The 19,951-nt window shown below is 38.8% G+C and overlaps 1 protein-coding gene across 6 annotated transcripts in view; it reads left to right on the top strand.

Annotated features, from left to right (window-relative positions):
* Positions 1-19,951, top strand: part of tnr (tenascin R (restrictin, janusin)) — a 171,472-nt gene that overhangs the window by 58,780 nt on the left and 92,741 nt on the right. For all 6 annotated transcript variants that reach the window (XM_039815425.1, XM_039815423.1, XM_039815428.1 and 3 more), the window contains exon 3: positions 6,703-6,755. Coding sequence is in view for 4 of the 6 variants with exons in the window: in XM_039815423.1 (XP_039671357.1) it covers positions 6,703-6,755 (53 nt within the window). In the remaining 2 variants the exon portion in view is untranslated. The remainder of the gene's footprint in view (positions 1-6,702; positions 6,756-19,951) is intronic.

Consider the following 19,951-nt stretch of genomic DNA (forward strand, 5'->3'; position numbering starts at 1 on the left):
TAAAGGCTAACGGTGCTCAGTTAGCACAATGACATCATGTCAGAAAGCACAGCCGAAACCATTTGTCGTAACGTTAACTAAGTAACAATAGTGTTAGCCACGTTGCTAACGGCATTGATAACTAAGCCGGACTGTGCTGTCACTACTATTTTTGTGATTTATAAGTAAGCTGTTTCTTTCAGATTGTCACATTTCTGAGAATACAGCTATTAGAAGGTAATAAATGAAGTTAAAGCTAACTCTGAATCTCCCAGCTAAGCTCCAATAACTATTTCCCATCCTTCCGATTTCCAGCCGCAGACGGTCACCCACCCCCCCATTCATTATTGCACAACATTAAAGTATTCACATTTTAGCATTTTAATCTGAAGACCACAGACCTGCACAAACCCATAGTTTATTGTTATTATTTAACAGCCAGTTATTGTATTACAATTATTGCAGACTAATTATTGTCATTTTCAAAATTGTAGTAATAAAGAATGATATTACTGGCTAACCGTGCACATAATTTCTAACTTGCAAATCTGTCAATTAAGAAACTATTAGAAGAACTGAGTTTTGTGGTGTGACTGACTTTTCCGATATGGAGACATGCTGATCTTCAGAATTAATTAAACATATGTACAATGTGATTGATCAATCACTAAGCTGACTCACATAAATCCAGATCAATTTAATCATTAGATGATGGTCTAAACACTCACCTCACTCATTAAAATATGTGGCCTTCGCTGTGTGATTTAACACCTCTGCCCCTTGTCCCTGTAAAAATAAACACGTTTCAGACGAGGTGTCTGTTAAAGACTGCAGGAAACCCTGAACTGCACAGAACGTGTACAAACTAAAGTTGTCATACATAGTTTTCTGTGTTGAAATATTCCTGCACCTCGTTTTTACTCAATATAGCAGACTTAAAGCTACAAATCAAAGCGTTGTCTCACATCCCTAAAGTTTTAATTCACACAGACATTAAGCAACAGCAGTGACCCTCTTGTAAGTGTAAATAACTCAGAATAAATAGAATAAATAACTCGTAAATTCAATTATTGACTAATTACCTCGGTACCTTTGCCCTTCTTGCTGTTGGCATGAGTTATGAATGTTTTTCTAAATGAAATCCCTCATTATCATGTAAATATTTATGCATGGATTCTTTGAAAACATGAGACATTCTCAGTATTGAAGTCAGTACAGTGAAAGGATGTCACATTTTACACAAATCAGCAAATTACTTTGCTGTTATCACGTTGGTGTTTGTTTTTCAGGTCAGTGAAGGTTTTTGAATTGGTGCATGATAATAAAAAAAAAAGAAAAGAAACAAAAACTCCGGAACGGCGGCGGAGTCATCAGGTTTCCATTAAAGTCAATGTGTCTTCTATTTTTGCCGGACGCCGGAGAGCTCCGCAGCAATTCAGCACAGGGCAGATAGTGCGGGACAGGATGTTATACACAGAAACAAAATAAACATCCGGTTAATTTTCAAAATAAAATACACCGTCCTCACGGCAGATCATATTTCCCTGCACTACACCTTGAAAACACAGCACACAGCTGTTTCCCCTCTACTCCTCTGGATGGAAACAGTCTGTTGTTGGTTTTGTGGTTCTATTCTACGTGAATTCGTGAGAACTTGTGACTCGTGACTACAGCTGTCAGTCATGGCCGCAGCCGTGCCGCAACAAATCCGGACCTATTGGGTACTGACGGATGGCGGAGCACGCAGCCGACACGCAGCGGAGCCGGTCCGCAGACGTTCTACATTCAGTGGAAATCCGGATTAATGTCCCGAAGTAGGTTTGAGGTTATTTCAGGACATTGTGTATTAAACGTCACATAGATTCTGTATTCTCTTTTTTCAATGATTCTTTAAGGAAAAATTAAGCTTTTATTAAGCAAAATATTCAAAACCAATACACTATGTCTTTTTTTATGACTGCAGTGTATATGCTTTATAAGTTAGTATTTACTTTTAACTAAGTAGTACAGGCTGAACATGATGACGATTTGATCACAGTTTCCTTCTACAAGGTTACCAATTTAAACAAGTATTTCTTATAACGGTAACTTGGATTGAAATGGATCCAAGAAGTTTTCTCTCCACCCTTCTTTGTGTTTCTTCACTGTCTGCTGATGATCGTAGCAATTTTAAGTTTCCCTGTTGCCCTTTGGCATCATGTGCTGTGAAACACAAAATAAAATAGAAACTTTTTTTCTGCTCAGGAGCTCCAATAGCCCCCACGGGACGAGACCTGTTTGATGACACAGTAAACGACTTTTATTTTCTTGAGGAAAAAGATGGTCCAAAACCCATTTTTCATTGGTGTAAAGGGGGCACAGGCAGGTCTTGGTGTGGCAGGTGATGAATGGTTAGTGGGAGGGAATCCATCTGCTGCATCAACACAACGGAAATGGGATCGTCCACTGATAAAAAAAAAATTGCACACTTACAGACAAGCCTAATTCACATACAAGACCTATACTCACTGTGGAGTACAATATAGTGTGTTTTATGTGTGTGTGTGTGTGTGTGTGTGTGTGTGTGTGTGTGTGAGAGAGAGAGATGAGAGGAAGTCTTTCAATCACACACACACACACACACACACACACACAGAATCACTCATGGCTGTGGGCTATCCGGACTAAATACCAACTATCTATCATCTGAGATATTTCATACTTTCTCAATTCAATAAGCCAATATGATTTATGTAGTGGCTCGGGCAGCTTTGGTATAGAATATGTTGAGGTTAAGGGATATAGACAATAATATACATTAAGGTGTTTTTAGATTTAAGAGCAAAAAAAATCTAAAACTCTTCTCCAGAGAATTCTTTTTCGATGTTTTGCTAGGTTACTGCCCAAGTTTTAGGTTTGGGAGATTCAATCGCATTATACAGTATTCAATTACATTGTATTCAAAAAGCAGTTCAAGCCTGTCAAGAGGCTAGCTTTCTGCTTATTGTTACCTCAGTTACGGTATACTGTGCAGTCCTTCACTGTGCAGAAAGAAGGCTGTTTCTGTGTTTTCACCTTAAATCTGAGTTTAAGACGACATTACAGTACAACCACTTTGGAAACCAATCATGGTCCAGTATCTGGTATACCCAGAATAGATTTTTCAGTGAAGTAGGAGACTGTGTGTGTGCAGCAGATAACTTTTAAAATGTAAATTATTAGCATATTGATAAAGCCCTCGATTTGTGATTGAGGGATCGACAATTTCTCTTAGAAATTACATTTATGTAGTACTAAATTGTTTTCCAAAATGTCATCGCAGGCTGGATTATGTTCAGAGGGACCCATTTATTAAGGTAGGCGGTCATAAGCGCAGGACTGGGACACCAGGGGGGAATCCTGAGTCCAGTCTGTGGTTGTGGACAGAAGCATTTTGGTTAAGGTAAGGAGAGATCGTGCTTTTGGCTAAATGTTATAAACACTTTTTTCTGTATTAAACCAGACCCTGATCTTCCTCTAACCTTAACCAAGTGCTGCCAGTGCATAAACACAACTATAAGAGCTTCAAATGCTGTAGTCACTTCAAGAGGATATTTTGACACATTTTTGCAATTTTTTACATTTCCTTATTATGTTCATAGCAAATATAATCTAGTCTGCATTATGTTTTCTTCTAAATATATCTGCTGTTGCAAATTATATTTTAATATTTAGTAGGTTTTCATGTTATGAAACTTGGAGTATTTGAGTATATGTGTCCTTTTCCTGGAAACTGTTTCACAACATTTCACTAAATCAGTGTTGGATCAGTAAATAAAGAAAGCCACATTGTTTGTTTAGGACTACTGCTGCTGCCTTCTAGCCTCAGGGAGAATAAAAACCCCAAGAGGTGTTTTCATGGATGCTCAATACCAGTCAAAAACTTCTTTTTTTTATCAATTATAAATGATTAAGTTGAAGTCCATAATAATCACATTTAGGTTCATGTCAGTGCTATTCAAACTAAACACAATACTGCACTAATCTTGCCACACTGTATGTTGCTCTCTACTGAGTGCTTTGATGGCCAACTTCTTTTAATCTATACAGTAGTAAACCCACCGCTTACAAGAATGGACAAAAACCAACCGCATATGAGAGCTGTAAAACAAGGACACCAAGTCCCTTTAGCCACACCATACTGTGTGAATCGTAAGAATGCAAAGACCGCACAACATCGGTAAGCCAAAAATATCATTTCCATTCCCAGTCTGTTTCATAAGAAGAATACACTTCCATCAGTAATTTATTCTCCCCAACTTCCTTTATGAAACATACTGCTATTGTTGGGTTAGGCTCAAACCAACATGGAGGAATGCAAATTATTTATTACACTCATTCATTTCTGGTGTTTTTTTTTAATGTATGCTCAGATTCTTTCCTATATCAGCACTTTTCAGTGGCTGCTGGGCCGGCGAATTAACTGCGTGAACACAATATGATTTACATCGAAAAGCACTCCTCTGCGTTGCTCTCAGAACTACAAAGCTGTTTGAGAAAGGAAACAGGATCATCTGTAACTTTCTCCTCTCTCAGTGGGACAGCATACAGAAGTAACAGCAAAAAACCTGTGTATATTTGTGTGTACGTGTGATATTTCATTTTCTCAGGCATTTGTTTAATTACCCTGTGTGTGTGTGTGTGTGTGTGTGTGTGTGTGGTCACACGTGTATGTTTTTGTTGATTGTCTTGTTGTGTTTATTGCATTCTTCTCTATGCATGCTTTGTTTGAATGTGTATGCTGTTTTTTTTCAATGGAAAGCACTTTGGGTTTACTTGTAATGAAAGGTGCTATACAAATAAAATTGACATTGACAAATCATTTTGTGATGTCTGCTGTGATGTTTGTGAGTGAATCACTGTAGAATATGGGATTTTGAATCCATGTCTCTACATCTCCATATTGGGGTATCTAAGTACTTTTTGAATGGACCGGCAAGGCTTGCAAAGGTTTTTGTTTGGAAACGGTACAGGTGAAGATTTCTTGAAACCTCCAAAATACTGAAACGTGTTTAATGGGGAAAGTTGATGCCTGATTTCACTGCACCATGGAAAACACAAGCTGTCCTAACAAAGAAAAATTATGATTGCATTTGTCATTTGTTCAAATGCTTAATACAACCTATATGTACAGTATGTTAACCTGACAAGGACCTCTGCAACATGGTCAGGTTGGAAGATTGGGTCCACAAAGCCTGTGACTTGGACTTGGAGGCTAGTGTTAATTTGCTTGTTTTGCTGCCCCCCAAGTAGCCAAATAAATCAGTTACCACAGGTGTAACCAAGTAGTTTTTCAACTGAAACCTATCATATTTTGCAAACCTTAGCCAAGGTAACCTTTTTTGTGCCTAAACCTAACCAAACTATAATTGTTGGGGTGGCAGATCAGAAAACATTCATAAAGTATGTTTTATTTTTGTTACAGTTAAATGTAACTGTTTTGGACAGCACTTACAGCAAAATGTCATCCTGCTGGTTGAGAAATCAGTGTAGAAAACACTTGTGTGTCATTTTGGAGGGCTTGTTTTCTAAAGCAATAGCAGTTTAAAGTTCAAGTTAAATAGTCCTCGTACTGCATATGAAGATCAAATCAAAATATGTAATGAATACATTGTGATATACATTTTTTTGCCAGAAAATAATACTCAAATGTGTAAACTTATATGGAGGACAGACAGAGATAAGTATCTTTCCCTCTCTATGTTTGAAGAACTAGCTGTGGAGCCTTGTTCCTTTGTTTATTTAATCAACCTTCTTTGCTGGAGAAAACCTAAGTGAAAATTACACCATTTTCAGAGAATTTGCAATTCCTCTGAGCTGAAAACAACCCCGGCCAGCAAAGCATGTCATTTTATCTCTCAGAGGGTGAGCGAGACACCCTCAAGAGCAAACGGGTTGATTTTGGGTTTGTGTTTGCGGGGACGTGCATGTGTTTGAGTGAGCGTGCCTCAGGAGGTGTGCTGCAACAACAACAAAAAACTCAGCAGCATTAGTACTTTTTCTCTGTTGATAATAGAGCCTGGATAAGTTCCTGTTCGTCCTCAGCAGAAGATAGTGTACATACTTATGCTACTCTGAGCGTGTGTGTGCTTTTGTTAGTGTGTACTGTATATAACCGCATGTGTGTGTGCCTTAAGTTTTCCTGTAGATCATCATTGCTCCTCTGTGGTTATAAGAGAGGCATTGGAGGCTTGTTTGCTCTTTAAATATAAATGCTGACTTACATTGCTAATTATCAACATCTTGGTGCTTTAGCTTATACACACTGCCAATCTATAAGAGACATAGAAGACTTTGAAATGCTTAAATGTATGTTTTTGAGTTTTAGTGGTTTCCAAAACACAAGATTCACCCCCAGTGGTTTCTGTGACGCGAGAAATACTTGAATAGTACTAATGTTTTAAAATTCAAAAACAGCCAAAATCCGCAGAGCTACGTCAGTTGAGTATGCAGTCCTTCAATGTGGCCCAGGACACTTTCACTTACAAAAAGAAAAGAAATGACCACCTTTGAATGTGGTCTGAGCGATCGGATCTCAACGCGTCCTCAATGTGTCCTGGGTGCGTTTACACCTGTATTCAGAGCTGTCCACTTGTGATCAGATCCCCCAGGACGCATGTTAATACCAGGTCTGAACAGAGCCAGTTATAAAGCAGTTCAAATGTGTAATTTGGTATATTGCTAATTGGATCCCTCCCTTCTCAGGTGCAGAGTCAGACAGAGACTGGCAACAAGAGAACAAAGTACTCACAGAAAAGGTACTGTGCACACACACAAACACAGACACACTCCTACGTGTAGAGATGCATTAATGAACATCCATATTTTTGCCTCTGGCTATAGTGTAATGTTCAATTTAATGGTCTAATGTTCCTTAATGACTGCTTTATGTGCATGGGCTTATTGTGCATCTATCAACCTGAAGCACATCTAATCAGACAATTAGCCCTCATCTTGGGCTAATTTCCATGTATGTATTCATCACCATAACTGCCCGTCTAATAGGAACACAAATGGATTGTCTCTTCTTTATCACACACACACACACACACACACACACACACACACACACACACACACACACACACACACACACACACACACACACACACACACACACACACACCTCTGTCTATTTATCTGTCTAAGTCTCTGTCTGGATGAAGGGATTACAGCTTAACATTAAACCAAGACAAATACAACTGACTATAGACCAACTGATGCTGTACAGTTAAGTCAGAATCAGAATCCGATTTATTGGCCAAGAATACTTACATACACAAGGAATTTGATTTTGGTAGGTGTTAACTTTCTATACATTCAACAAATAGATATGTGGTAGTAAACATTCAGGAGACAAATAGAATATAGACACATACTGTACAAGAGAAAACAACATAGATATAGTCAAATATCAACATAATATACAAAAATACAAATATACAAATAAGACATAATATCAAGACAAGTACACATGTAATGGGATGTAAAGTGCAAAAGGTAATACTGCAAAGTAGTGTACAAGACGCATATTAAACCCAGGAATGCAGACTTTAGTTACTGTTTGCATGCAAGCTTGAAAATATTGTTTTCTGGAAACTCATCTGTAAAAAAGTCACCCAGTGCAAACATACGTTAGATAGCATGTAATCAGCTCGTTATGTTTTTTTTCCCCCTTGAGATCAGTAGGATCGCATTTTGTTTTTTTCTTCTTCAATTTCTGTTTTGACTACATACCTGTGTTCTTGTCCACTAAGGGATTAGTGATTAATACTCACAGCTGCCATTTTGTGTGCACTAGTGCCATAGCTCAAACCTCAAGGTCAAAAGGCTAGTGGTCTAGATGGCAGTGGTCTTAATATCATCTGTTGCTGAGATTGGGTTTATGTTTTGGCAGTTGCTTTTGCACCAAATTAAGATACCATTTCTACCTGCTAAGACCACATTTTATCACAATCGTGCAAAGAGCAATTGTCTTGGTTTGAGTTGTTCAGGTGCACACACAGAGCTAATATCACCAAAACCACTGGCCTTTTTCCCTTTGGTATACATGTTTATACAGTATGTATCTATTTTAAATCACCTGCCAATGTAATTAAGGCAACGTCTGTACTAGGTTAGATTAATGCGCTGTGCTTCTTGTAGAATGCATTGCAGTTTTAGCAATGAAACGTGAATTTCATCGACACTCACTCTCTATTTTGGGAATACGCAACACTCCTCTGCCTAATTACCCGTGGGTTAAAAGCTAGTGTCTCTTCATCACTTAATTAAATCTTCAGCGCTGGGATTTGAAAAAATAATAAAAATAGGTACACGACCTACTGCTACACAGATTTCAATTTTGAAACAGTGATTATCAGGAGTTTCCTCACGATACATGCCAAGCTCCAAAACTCCAAAACACCATTTTCTCTGGATAATGAAAACAGTTGTAAAAAAAAAAAAAAAGTTGTACAAACAGGATTATCTCAACCTTTATTTTTTAAATCTCAGAAATCATTGAGGAGCTCTCAGTTTATGCTGCATGAGCATTGCTTGTCACAGTCTCTGTAGTGGCATTATTATGTGCCTATTAATTGCCTATCATTTAATGCAATATATCACTATCACATCTAAAGTATAGAGTCACATATGTTTGTTATTTAGAAGAATTTTTTTTGCAGTCTCACAGTGTTTTGTTTCGAAGTAAGTTGTGACATGACTGCTCTACTTTCTTAACTTTTATAACTTTATATATATATATATATATATATATATTGTGTATATATATATATATATATATACACGTTTCTATGGCAACCAACACAACTACTACTGTACATTTTGAATCATCAGATCCAACAGTCCATTATTTGAAGGTCTGAACTGGTTTGACTGTGTAACATTGCAATGCCGTGTGTGCACACGGCTTAGTTTTGCTGGAAGCTCAGAGATTTCTTATGTCGTTGGTTTGATCTTAAATATATGAGGTTAACATCAGATAACACATCCTAGTGCAGCGGCGTGTCTGCAAATATATTCATAGAGTTGTTTCTCACAGAAGAGAATTTAGAATTGAATGAACGAGGGAAGCTGTGTGGGGATAAAACATCTTCATTGCCTTAATGGAAATCTTGGACACCGTCGATTGAGAGACAAAGGGGAATTGTAGAATGGAGTAAGATGGTAGTAAGGACAGGAAGCAAAACAAAGAAAGTGAGATGGTGACTGCCAATATTATGGCACTGTTATTTTTTCAATGCTAACCTTTCCACTGATTAAACAGTTTTATTACTCCTGCAGTCCCGCAGCACCAGCCATGATCTAGAATCTACTAAGCTACTGAACATCATGTGGACAAGCATGCAGGAGGAAATATGTCTCTGAATAAGCCATTTTTTTTTCTGACAGAGGTGTTATGATTGAGCTTAGCGTTTAGTTATTAGCAGAATGAAAGCCTCTATGTCAACATACAGTAGCTATTGAAACAGGTGCAAGGGTTGAGAAGAACAATGGATGGATGACGGTGATAGAAGCATACAAAGGTGAACTTCAATACACAAGGGAAACACGCAAACACAGAGACACTCTCAGAAGTGAGCGAGGACCGAGAAAGGCAAGGAAAGAAGCAGCATAAGCAGAGTGGAGACGGGAGGTGAGAGTGACAGCAGTGGAAGCCTTTGATCTCAGGTTTCTAATCAATGGGGATTATGGTCCGTGCGCCTGTGTCAGTCCTGATTACGGCTGCAGCACCAGCAGACTGTGGTGCATCCAGAAGAGTAGCAGACAAACAGCTCCTTATTCTAAAGAGAGGTGGCACAGCCCTGACGAGATGCATCTGATCAGACATCTGAACTGTTTGACAGGACTCAGAAATCCAATGTGCAGATGGATTTAGCATTTAGAAAACAGTGTGAACAAAACCCCAGCGTGTAAATCTTCGTCGCACCCAGATATAGTCTGCAGAGACTGAACTGTCACACATAGTCAACCAAAGTGCTACATTGTGACTGTAATATGCCGGCAGTGTGGGAATGCGTCTCCACTGTAGGGAGTAAACATTGTGGATACACGACACAGGATATCATCTGAAATGCAACAATACAGAAGATTTTAAATGGCAACGCAAGGGCAGACAGACCCTGGAGAAGTACTTTAAAATCTTTGGATGTGAATTCTTTTTAACTTCCAGTGACAGCAGATGAATTTCAGCGTGTATATCGAGGGAGTAAAGATGTCAGGATTTTACTGACGTTTGCCATGACAGCTTTTGGAATATGACGAATTAAGCATCTCGTCCTCACAGTTTTTTTTCCCTTTTTTTGTCATTTCACACAACATTGTAAAGCACCGAACACGCTGTTTTTGTGTTGTGTTGTTAGGGTGGGACTAGGCAATATAGAGTAACCAAATTAAGACCAAAGTCAATATCACAGTAATTTCATGAATTTACCTCAGTAGTATTAGTATATATAGACAATATATAAAAATGGTTAAAAGGTTTTATTTCTTACTAATCATTGGGGTTCCCTGGCAATTACAAGTCCGTCTTATATGATATGCAGTGATATGAACTCTTTTAATGGGGGGGGAGCAAGATGATTGGTCACTTTGTACGCTAAGATAGCATCAGCAAGACACACAACACTGTCAAAAGTCAGGAGATTATACTTCTGAATGGTGTTACAATGATGCTAACGTGATGGCTTTTTGTCCAGTGCCTTGAGTCTTTGAGTTTTTTTAATTTTTTAATTTTACGTTTAGATGCATTGTCCCAGAGGGATATTTCTTTCCACAGCCAGTACAGATAGCACCACACAGCAACATATGAATATATACAATACATAGCCAAATACAATAGTCACAATCTTCTTGAATGCATTCATCATCGCAGCTCACAACAGGGGATCAAGTGTTGTTTTTCCAGCTTGTGGTACTGTATAAGAAAAAAAAATGATTGAGAGCATCTACAGTTTTGCTGCATCTAACGGTAGTTGGTCTTGGATTCCTTAGATTAGAAGCATCAGAATATTATGTTGTCAAAGTTTTGAAAATCTTGGTGAAAGTGTAGCTAACCGATCTCTTGGAATTGTACAATTTCTTTTGCGGCCATGGTGACACTTAGAGTGTAATTCCACTATCCCAAGCGTACCAACATTAAGGAGTAACCTGGTGAAATTACAGAAGAATTTATTACCACACAACCAAACCATGCCATCCACCTTTTTACAGACTTCCCTAGTTCCAGTAGTTAGATGCCAAAGAAATGTCTAATTAACGCATGGAAACACAAACTGTCCTTTACATGATGCTTTTTTTCTATTTATAGCTGTTGGAGCCCTTACTGCAGAGATTGTATTCTGTTTCTACTTTTGCTTTCGGTTAAGACAATGCTGCTGAAACCAGTCAGAGCAGTCTGTCTCTGTGACAGGCTCTCTGCTAATAAACTGGACCTTTGTATCTCCTCCTCACTAGGCTATTCCTGGAACTGATAGCAGCACAATCTGATGTCCTGGTACAGAGATGTAGCCGCGATAACCCATTCAGTGTGACCTTACTTCCCTCTCTACTGGAAGCTTTGACCCATTGTTCACGCGATCAATACTCTATGTCTTAACAGGCTGACCCCACCTCTCTAAAACCAGAACTTTCCTTTAAATTATGATTGTCATGCCTGAGTGGGTTTCTTTACTGTGATTATGTCCAGGTGCAATAAATAATATCTGTAATAGAAGTATAGCTTTTATATAAACAACTAACTGATCTTTTCTAAGTAGTATTCCTACAAAGAAAATGCCTAATAGGTCCCTCAATACTACAGGAGGCAGCATAATAACCATAGAGCTCTCCAAGCTCTGCTTTGTTTCTTTCTTTTTTGCTTTAGAGTATAGATTGTATACATTACAATCTATACTCTAAAGCAATGGTCTTCAACGTTTCGTAGGCCAAGGACCCCTTAGCTGAAAGAGTAAGGACCCCCTACTACTGTACATATATTGTAGAAAAATGAAGTTGAGCATGTTGAACTGGGCCGGATGGATGGAAATGAATGAATATCAATATATTATTTAAACATCATGTCTTAAAGGTACATTGTGTAGGAATTTCTCCCATCTAGCGGTTAAATTGTATTTAGCATTCAAACGAATAGTGCTCTCTAGCGCCTCACTTTTTCAAATGCGTGTTGCAACTACGGTAGCCGTTTAGTACCAAGATGCTATTCATCGAGTTTTCTTTCGGGTGATGAGGTTCGTTATTTCAAACAAACTGCATTGAATCATTAGTGTGAGCATGTATAAGTAATTACCCTTGTAATTTAGACCGTAATGTTGACTTAGGCTACCTGTCGAGAAGAAAGCCGGCAACTTCAGCGTCCCTTTGAAAGTCTTTGTTCTTCATTAGCTCTTTCCACCTGGGAAAGGCTACCCGATGTTTACCCTCGTGTTTTGAATTCGCCGGTCACGTTGCCTTTTTAATTTCCTTTTTCGCTTTTTTGGCGACAACGATTCCTTCTCCTGTGGCTTGGCATAAGTATGATCCTCCATTATGAACTAAAGTGCAGTGCAGGCTTTCAAATTTGCCCGGGGCAGTGACTAGCGCCTCTCGCTGATCTCCTTCTCCGTTTCAGCTGATTTCAGTCATGTGACGCTGGCTCTGAACGAAAACGCGTTGCTAGTGCTTTATGTCCCTCTCAGCGATTATAGTTTTTCAAAATGGCGGAATGACATGGAAGCCTCCTTCGACTTAACCCGTCCAATGTAAATACAGATACAAGTATAGGTCAGATCTTTGGCTGAGTTTATTTTACACCAATGAGGACATATTTATGAATGAAGACATTGATTTTAGCTAATAAAATACTTAAAACACTACACAGTGTACCTTTAGTGTTAAACATATGTGTGAAAACCACAGTGAATCATCCATCTTAACTGTATGGCTACCATAGTGGCTACTTTACCTATAGTAAGCTTATCTTCAATGTTTTTCTTTTTATAAAAAGGCCAATTTATATTTGCTATAATATGCTGGATATATATTATTGAATTTTTGAAAAAGAAACGGACCCCCTGTTGAATATCTCTGCTGTAAAGCACAGGGCAGGAAAACCAGATTCAGACTATTCATTTAATTTCGATTCAGTATACTGCAGTTCAAGAAATCAGTGTTAAGAGTTAAGTTTTAGAAGAGTTTGGCTTGATCTCATCAGACAGGTTGTTCAAAGAGTCTGCCAGGGCTCTGATGGAGAAAGTTTGATAATCCGTAGTTGTCTGTCTAGACTGTGAAATAACCAGAGCAGCGCAAGCTGTGCTTGGGCTCAAAAGGGCTTAAAAGCTCAGATACAACGAGGCCTCGTCCAAGACTTGTCTTAAAGGTAATGAATACAATTACTAGATGAGTCCTTTTTTGTGCTGGTTTTTGTGCAAATAAATCCAGGTAAGAGCTAGTCTTCTATAAGAGACAGCTTTTTGACGAAATCTGGTTAAATCCACCTTTAATGATTTATGAGTTCTATCCTCTTCTATATTTTTGAGGGTAAAAAAGAGTGGGAATGTAGTAAATCCAACGGCTTCTTTAAACAACAACGAAATCTTTCCCACAGATTTGTGCCTGAAGACGCCTACCCTCATAAAATGATTCTCAAGATACTTGACCAATCTGTGTTACATTTCATGTCTGAAACTCTTCATGTCTCTGCAATGATTAAATTCTGACCACAATCTCTCTTTAGCTCCATCAGTAATGAAAGGCTCACTGATCTGTCCCAGTTTGTAGCTTAATCGATAATAAAATTCTTACGAGTCCAATTCTAGCTTGATCAATAGTTTATGTTATCCATTGTGACTCAACCCGACCTCAGTCAATAATGGAGGTCAAACCAAACACTTAGCCTGTAATCTTGTGTTGTCTTCCCGTCAACCTTGAAAAAAACCATTTTTTTTCGACATTTTTGACACCATTTTTTTAAGTTTGTTTTAAATTGTTACATTTTTCTTCTACACATTTTCAGCGCTTATTTCTACGTCCCATATTTTCTGATATAAAACAAAAATTGAAAAACGGGTCAGTTTGACCCGAAGTCAACACAAGGGTTAAGTCTTTTATTTATTTATTTATTTTTTTAATTCCTTTACTTTTCACTAAAGGAGCACATTTCACGCAAACAAACATTTTCTTTGGAAATGTCCTGAAAACCTTCACAACAATCACAAACGTCATTGGCCAGCATGTGTAAAACATTACTATTTCTTATCATTACAGTACGTTATTTATGTTTCCCCAATTCAGGGAAAAGACAACATTTGGAAACGAGGACAGTGTCACCACAAACACAAGCCCATAATAATGCCTGTCAATAAGACATAATGCCGCGCAGGCTTTAAAATAAGCACCTTTTTGCGGTTCTCTACCATTGAGCTGTTTATTTGTTAATTGAATACAATCCCGACTGAGCGCCGGGAGCACTTCTTCTTCCCTCGCTGTCGTGGCATTGAACAGACAGCAGCAACAGAAGAATGTGTCAATCCTTTTGATCCTCCGTAGTTGCTTTATCGTCTCCGCACAGCTTATGGTATTGGATTGTTGCTGCGTTTTGTGTGTCATTTCAACCCACCTTTAAGTCACAGAAGAGAGAGAAAACCGATAGCACAGGTGGGAGGAGGCCATCTCCCCCACCACACCTATTTACTGTATATGAAAGGTACAGGAGAACGCTCTGTAATGTCTGTACCACAAGAAGCGGATGCCTTTGAAATGAGAAGATAAAAAGAGAGAAATGGCTTGCTAGAAAGGGAGGCAGACCAACAGACAACAACAGCTCATGAGGTGACAGACAGGTGTTTTTTGAAGTTTTTAGTCCATTTTTTGTTTTAGGTCATACCTGATCAAAAAGATAGGGGAAGAGAATTAAGAGAAGGGAAGGGAAAGGGATGTGGAGGACTACAAGTGCATGTCAAACTCAGGTTTGATGTGTGTTATGCAGGTACAATATGGAGGAGAGACAAATTGGAATAATAGAGCTGCTTTCTAATGTGTTTTGCGCCTAATACACATAAGATAGCAGAAATACCAAAGAGTAACACAAAAAGGTCACAGTTGTAATTTTTTTGTAATGCAGACAAAAGAAAAACATTTGATGTTATTGCTTGAATTTCATGTCTGAAATGTAAAGCAACTTTTGATTTAGTTTGTAAGCACTTTCTACCGTAGTTTTTAGTTTTTGTTTTATTCTATCTGTCCATTCTAAAATGACCAGCGGGCAGCTCTGAAATGGAAAATGAGTTTGCTAAAAACCACGTATTGTGTCAGGACAGAATAGAAGAGCAGTGGGTATTCAGCTGCAGCAGACAGTTGGAGAGAAAAGAAAAAACATTCAATTCTTCCGAACTCATAGCTGGGTGAACTCAAAAGGATGTAAGCATTTTCCTTCACTCTCTAAATTTTTAACTGTGCTCTCACGTTCTTTCATCTGTCCGTTCTCTCTCTCTTTCTCCCTCTCTCTTTCTCTCTCTCGTTCTATCTCTGCTGTGACCTTTTTCTAAATCTCTCTCGTCCTTTTTCTGTCTCTCTTTTTTTTTTATCCCATTCGTTCTCTCCCACTTTTGACTCAGTGCTTTTCTTCTTTTACTGTCTGTCTGAATGCTTCCTTTGTTCTGTCCTTTTTAATCTCTTTTGTTCTAAATGCGTAATGAGACCAATAATCTTTCCGCTGAGGCCGAACCAGAGATGAAGGAAAGACTGCACATGTCGAGTCCAAGACAAGTCTGAGTCACGGGAGAACACTTGAGTCCATTAGAGACCATTCAATTGTTTTTCCATTGTTTGTTTTGAGTGTTATCTACGACGTACACTTTAATAATACAGTCATTTGTATTTAATCATGCAGGATCAGGAAATCAACAGTAGGGTACTCTCCTAGAGAATGCTTCTAGAGCAGTGCACAGTAAATTGCAATCTGGTTCTGTTTGCTTGCACATAAATGCTGGTGACACTGACTATACAGTACAGTTAAAAATGTATAATTATATATTCCTATAATTGATTGCACTTGTCGTCTTGCACATATTTTTACACTGGGGCAGCAGAGGGTAGATATGTCAGATGCTCATCTCACACTTGTATCTTTCAAAATAAAACTTTAAGCAGGCTTTCCCTTAGCAATGTGGCCCATCTCTGCTGTACTGGCCACTGCCTTAACTCACAGAAGAGTTAGTCAAGGATTAGATTACAGAACCTCAGTTTGAGTGAACTCAGGTACACTGGCTATGTCAAATGAGGGAATATGTTGCAAAAACTCAGAGGTTGGATCTTTAATGTGTTTTAAAGGTTTTAGCAGATCAATAGAGTTCTTTAGCACAGAGCTATATCCGCCTGTGGCTACACAGTAATAGTAATGTTTGCGTATGTATGATTGCCCTACAACAAAAGATAAAATCACTTCGAGGATTTCATCATGCATCTTTGCTGTGAACAATTGTGAACATGAAATAGATTATTTAATGTAGAAAATAAAAAATGAGCTGATCATTAGACAACACATTTATGGGAGTAACTGGGAATTAGTTATTAATTAGCAGAAAAATATTAGTAAAAGTAGTCCTTGTATTTAAACTAAAGAGAAATCCAAGACTTTCCAGGAGTAACAGATAAGAGAAATGCTTTCAGGAGATTGAATACTGTCGAGCACTTCTTCACTGCATGTTATCTCAGTGCTTCCTGTGAACATTTGTTTACATCTTCCTTCATAAATCGGTCTCACTGCGCAGCGTGGACAAGGCAGCCATTTATGGCCTGAGGTTGTATTATTTGCTGTAGAATGGAATCCATTTCATGGTCCCATCTTTGCTCTGAAACTGCCCTGAGAAAGAGCAAAAGGCTTGTGCAGCCCTCCGGTTTGCGGGAGCAGCCCATGAACAGAGCCCAATGGTCCTGAAAGACAAGGCAATTTGGCCAGAGTAATGGGAATAATGAGAAAAGCATCGTAATGTTGCCACAGTCCAATTTACAAGGTGGAGAGAGAGAGAGAGACAGGGAGAGCTAAAAGGGAAGCAGGGACGGAAAAGGGATATAGGAACAGGAGAGACAGAGTGAGCGATCACCCACGCAAGAAGGCCTGGTATCGGTTTTGTGTTCATGTTTAGGTGGCTGCACATTAACCTGTGCAAATGGAGGTTGTGGCTTTACTTCCATAGGGCGAGCAGGGAGGGGACAACAAGGGCTGCTGCCACAAAAAGAGAGAGAGAGAGAGAGAGAGAGAGAGAGAGAGAGAGAGAGAGAGAGAAGAAAGCAATGAACCTAGCAGAGAGAAAATTCTGTCTTTCCATCTCTTTAGTCTGTGGCTTTCAGCTTGAGAATTGGCCATAAATGTGTGATTACACAGCACATCTCAGAACAGATTTACCAAGCAGTGTGAAAAAAAAAGACTTTTAGGGATAAAGATAATCCTCTGAGAAAGAAAGAGAGAAAATGAAAACCCTGTCAGAGAGATAAAAGGAGATGGCGAGGATGACAACTACAGATAATGAAAAATGAGAGCTGCAAATAAGAGAAGACGAACCAGCTGAGATCGAAGGTCATTTTCTCAAAGAGGTGAATGGAATCATGGATGAGAGAAAGTGGGAGTACGGCGGGGGAAAAAAAAGTCCACTTGACCACTCTCCTCTCTCCTGACTTCACCTTAAGACACAGCAGTGTGACGCTTCATAGGAGTGACAAGACTTCAGCAAATGGATGTTCCCTGTCCCCCTGGTAGCAGTTCAGGCCTGAGACCGACATCCAGCCTGCAGCATCTTGAGCCAGAAGCTGCACTTAGTGCCTTCCTTTCGCACTGACTGCTCATGATCACAGTGTCTCTCTGAGCGACTGCGTGAATCAGCAGCTGGGGATTACAATCGCAGCTGGATTACACAAGGCAATTGTTTCATTAAACGTTTTCACTGTCCTCCTCGCGATCGTAAAGGGATAGTTACAGTGAGTTGCTCCCAAGGCTGACTTATCTGTTCTCACTGAGCCCCCTGAGGGCCGCAGAGAGGGAAGAGACCACATACACAGATTTAGACGTATGTCTTCAGGGCAGACAGAAAGCACTTGGTCGGGAGGCAAAAAAGCCCTGTGGCCATGGAAAGAGATCTGCAAGCACAGTGAGAGTTAATGAAGCTTTCCAGTACATATCCCTTAATAATATATAATAATAACACAATCCAATAGGGATGTAAATCTCCTGTGGGTCCCTAACCCGCTAAAACACACAGATACACACTCCTACACACACATTTATTCAGAGAGAGACTGTGACCAGGGGCTGCTTCTCGTTCGATGATGCAGCTGGTTGGATGGGAGAGGCTTGTTTAGCAGGCTGCTCTTTTTCTTCAGCTTCCTTTTCTGTGTCTCCCGAACCCTCTTGTCAGTTTTCCTGTTTTGTTCATTATTAAATCCTTGTAGGGTTGCAAAGGGGCGAAAATTTTCCGGTAAAGTTTAGCTGGGGAATTTTGGAAACATTCCAATTTGGAAACTTTCATGGGAATTAACGTGAATTAACGGGAATAAATTGGATATTTTTAATATTGCTTTCCATGGAAAGTTTAGCTGGGGAATTTTGGAAACATTCCAATTTGGAAACTTTCATGGGAATTAATGGGAATTAACGTGAATTAATGGGAATAAATTGGATATTTTTAATATTGCTTTCCATGGAAAGTTTAGCTGGGGAATTTTGGAAACATTACAAGTTTGATTTACTATGGTTAGTAGGCTATACAATTAACACACATGGGTTAATAATAGCAATGGGTTATGTATTACCAGTTATTATCCAGTTTATTCACGTTAATTCCCATGGAAAGTTTCCAACTTTGAAAATTCCCGGAATTTTGCAATGATGTAGCTCATTGGTGTGTTTTTCTTGGGTTTTATATATTGTTTTCTGAAAAAAATGTATAAGTCATATATAAAATGTTCTTTGATTTTGGAGGGCAAAAAAGGGTCCACAGAAATACAATTACACAAGACTGTTCTAAGTGTTCAATGGAGGTGTGAAGAGTTGTCTTTCATGACTCTGTAGGATGACAGCTAGTTATTATCACAACTCTATTAACAGCTGCTGTGAGCGCCACTCCCTCCCTCATCCATGATTCCCTCACCACAAATGAATAAAAGGAGCCATGACTTATGGGAGTGTATTGTTCTTGCAGCTCTTCAGAGAGGCTGAGGTCATGGCAAAAGTCAAGATGGGTCATGACTTTTTGTACCCGTGGAATTTCTCTCCAAACACGTTGTACAGAGACACATTTAGAAGGGCTGCATGAATCATGGATGAGGGAGGGAGTGGCGCTCACAGCAGCTGTTAATACAGTTGTGATAATAACTAGCTGTCATCCTACGGAGTCATGAAAGACAACTCTTCACACCTCCATTGAACACTTAGAACAGTCTTGTGTAATTGTATTTCTGTGGACCCTTTTTTGCCCTCCAAAATCAAAGAACATTTTATATATGACTTATACATTTTTTTTCAGAAAACAACATATAAAACCCAAGAAAAACACACCAATGAGCTACATCATTGCATTCGGTGACATGCTCTTTCATTATGATAAACATGGAAACTAGAGGTATGAATCTTCCCTGATCTCTTCGATTACATTCGATATCTCGATGCATCACGATGCGTCAAATACATTTTTCTATTAAAGCCATATAGGATATTTGACTTGACAGAATGCATTAAGATACTGTATAGTTCAATATAATACAGTTTTCTATATTATATTGACATTTATTTATTGAAGAGGAATAACCCCTTGAGATGAACCATCTCGTTTTCGAGGGGGTCCTCGAGTCCAGGTACAGAAATTGACATTGACTTTACAGCGGCAGTCAAACAGAAAAAACAAAAACAAAAAAAACCAACAACAATAAAACACAACAACTCACTTTACAATAATGGTAAGTAATATATAATACATAACTCATA

The sequence above is a fragment of the Perca fluviatilis genome, chromosome 11, assembly GCF_010015445.1.
Source record: "Perca fluviatilis chromosome 11, GENO_Pfluv_1.0, whole genome shotgun sequence".
NCBI classification, from domain to species: Eukaryota; Metazoa; Chordata; class Actinopteri; order Perciformes; family Percidae; genus Perca; species Perca fluviatilis.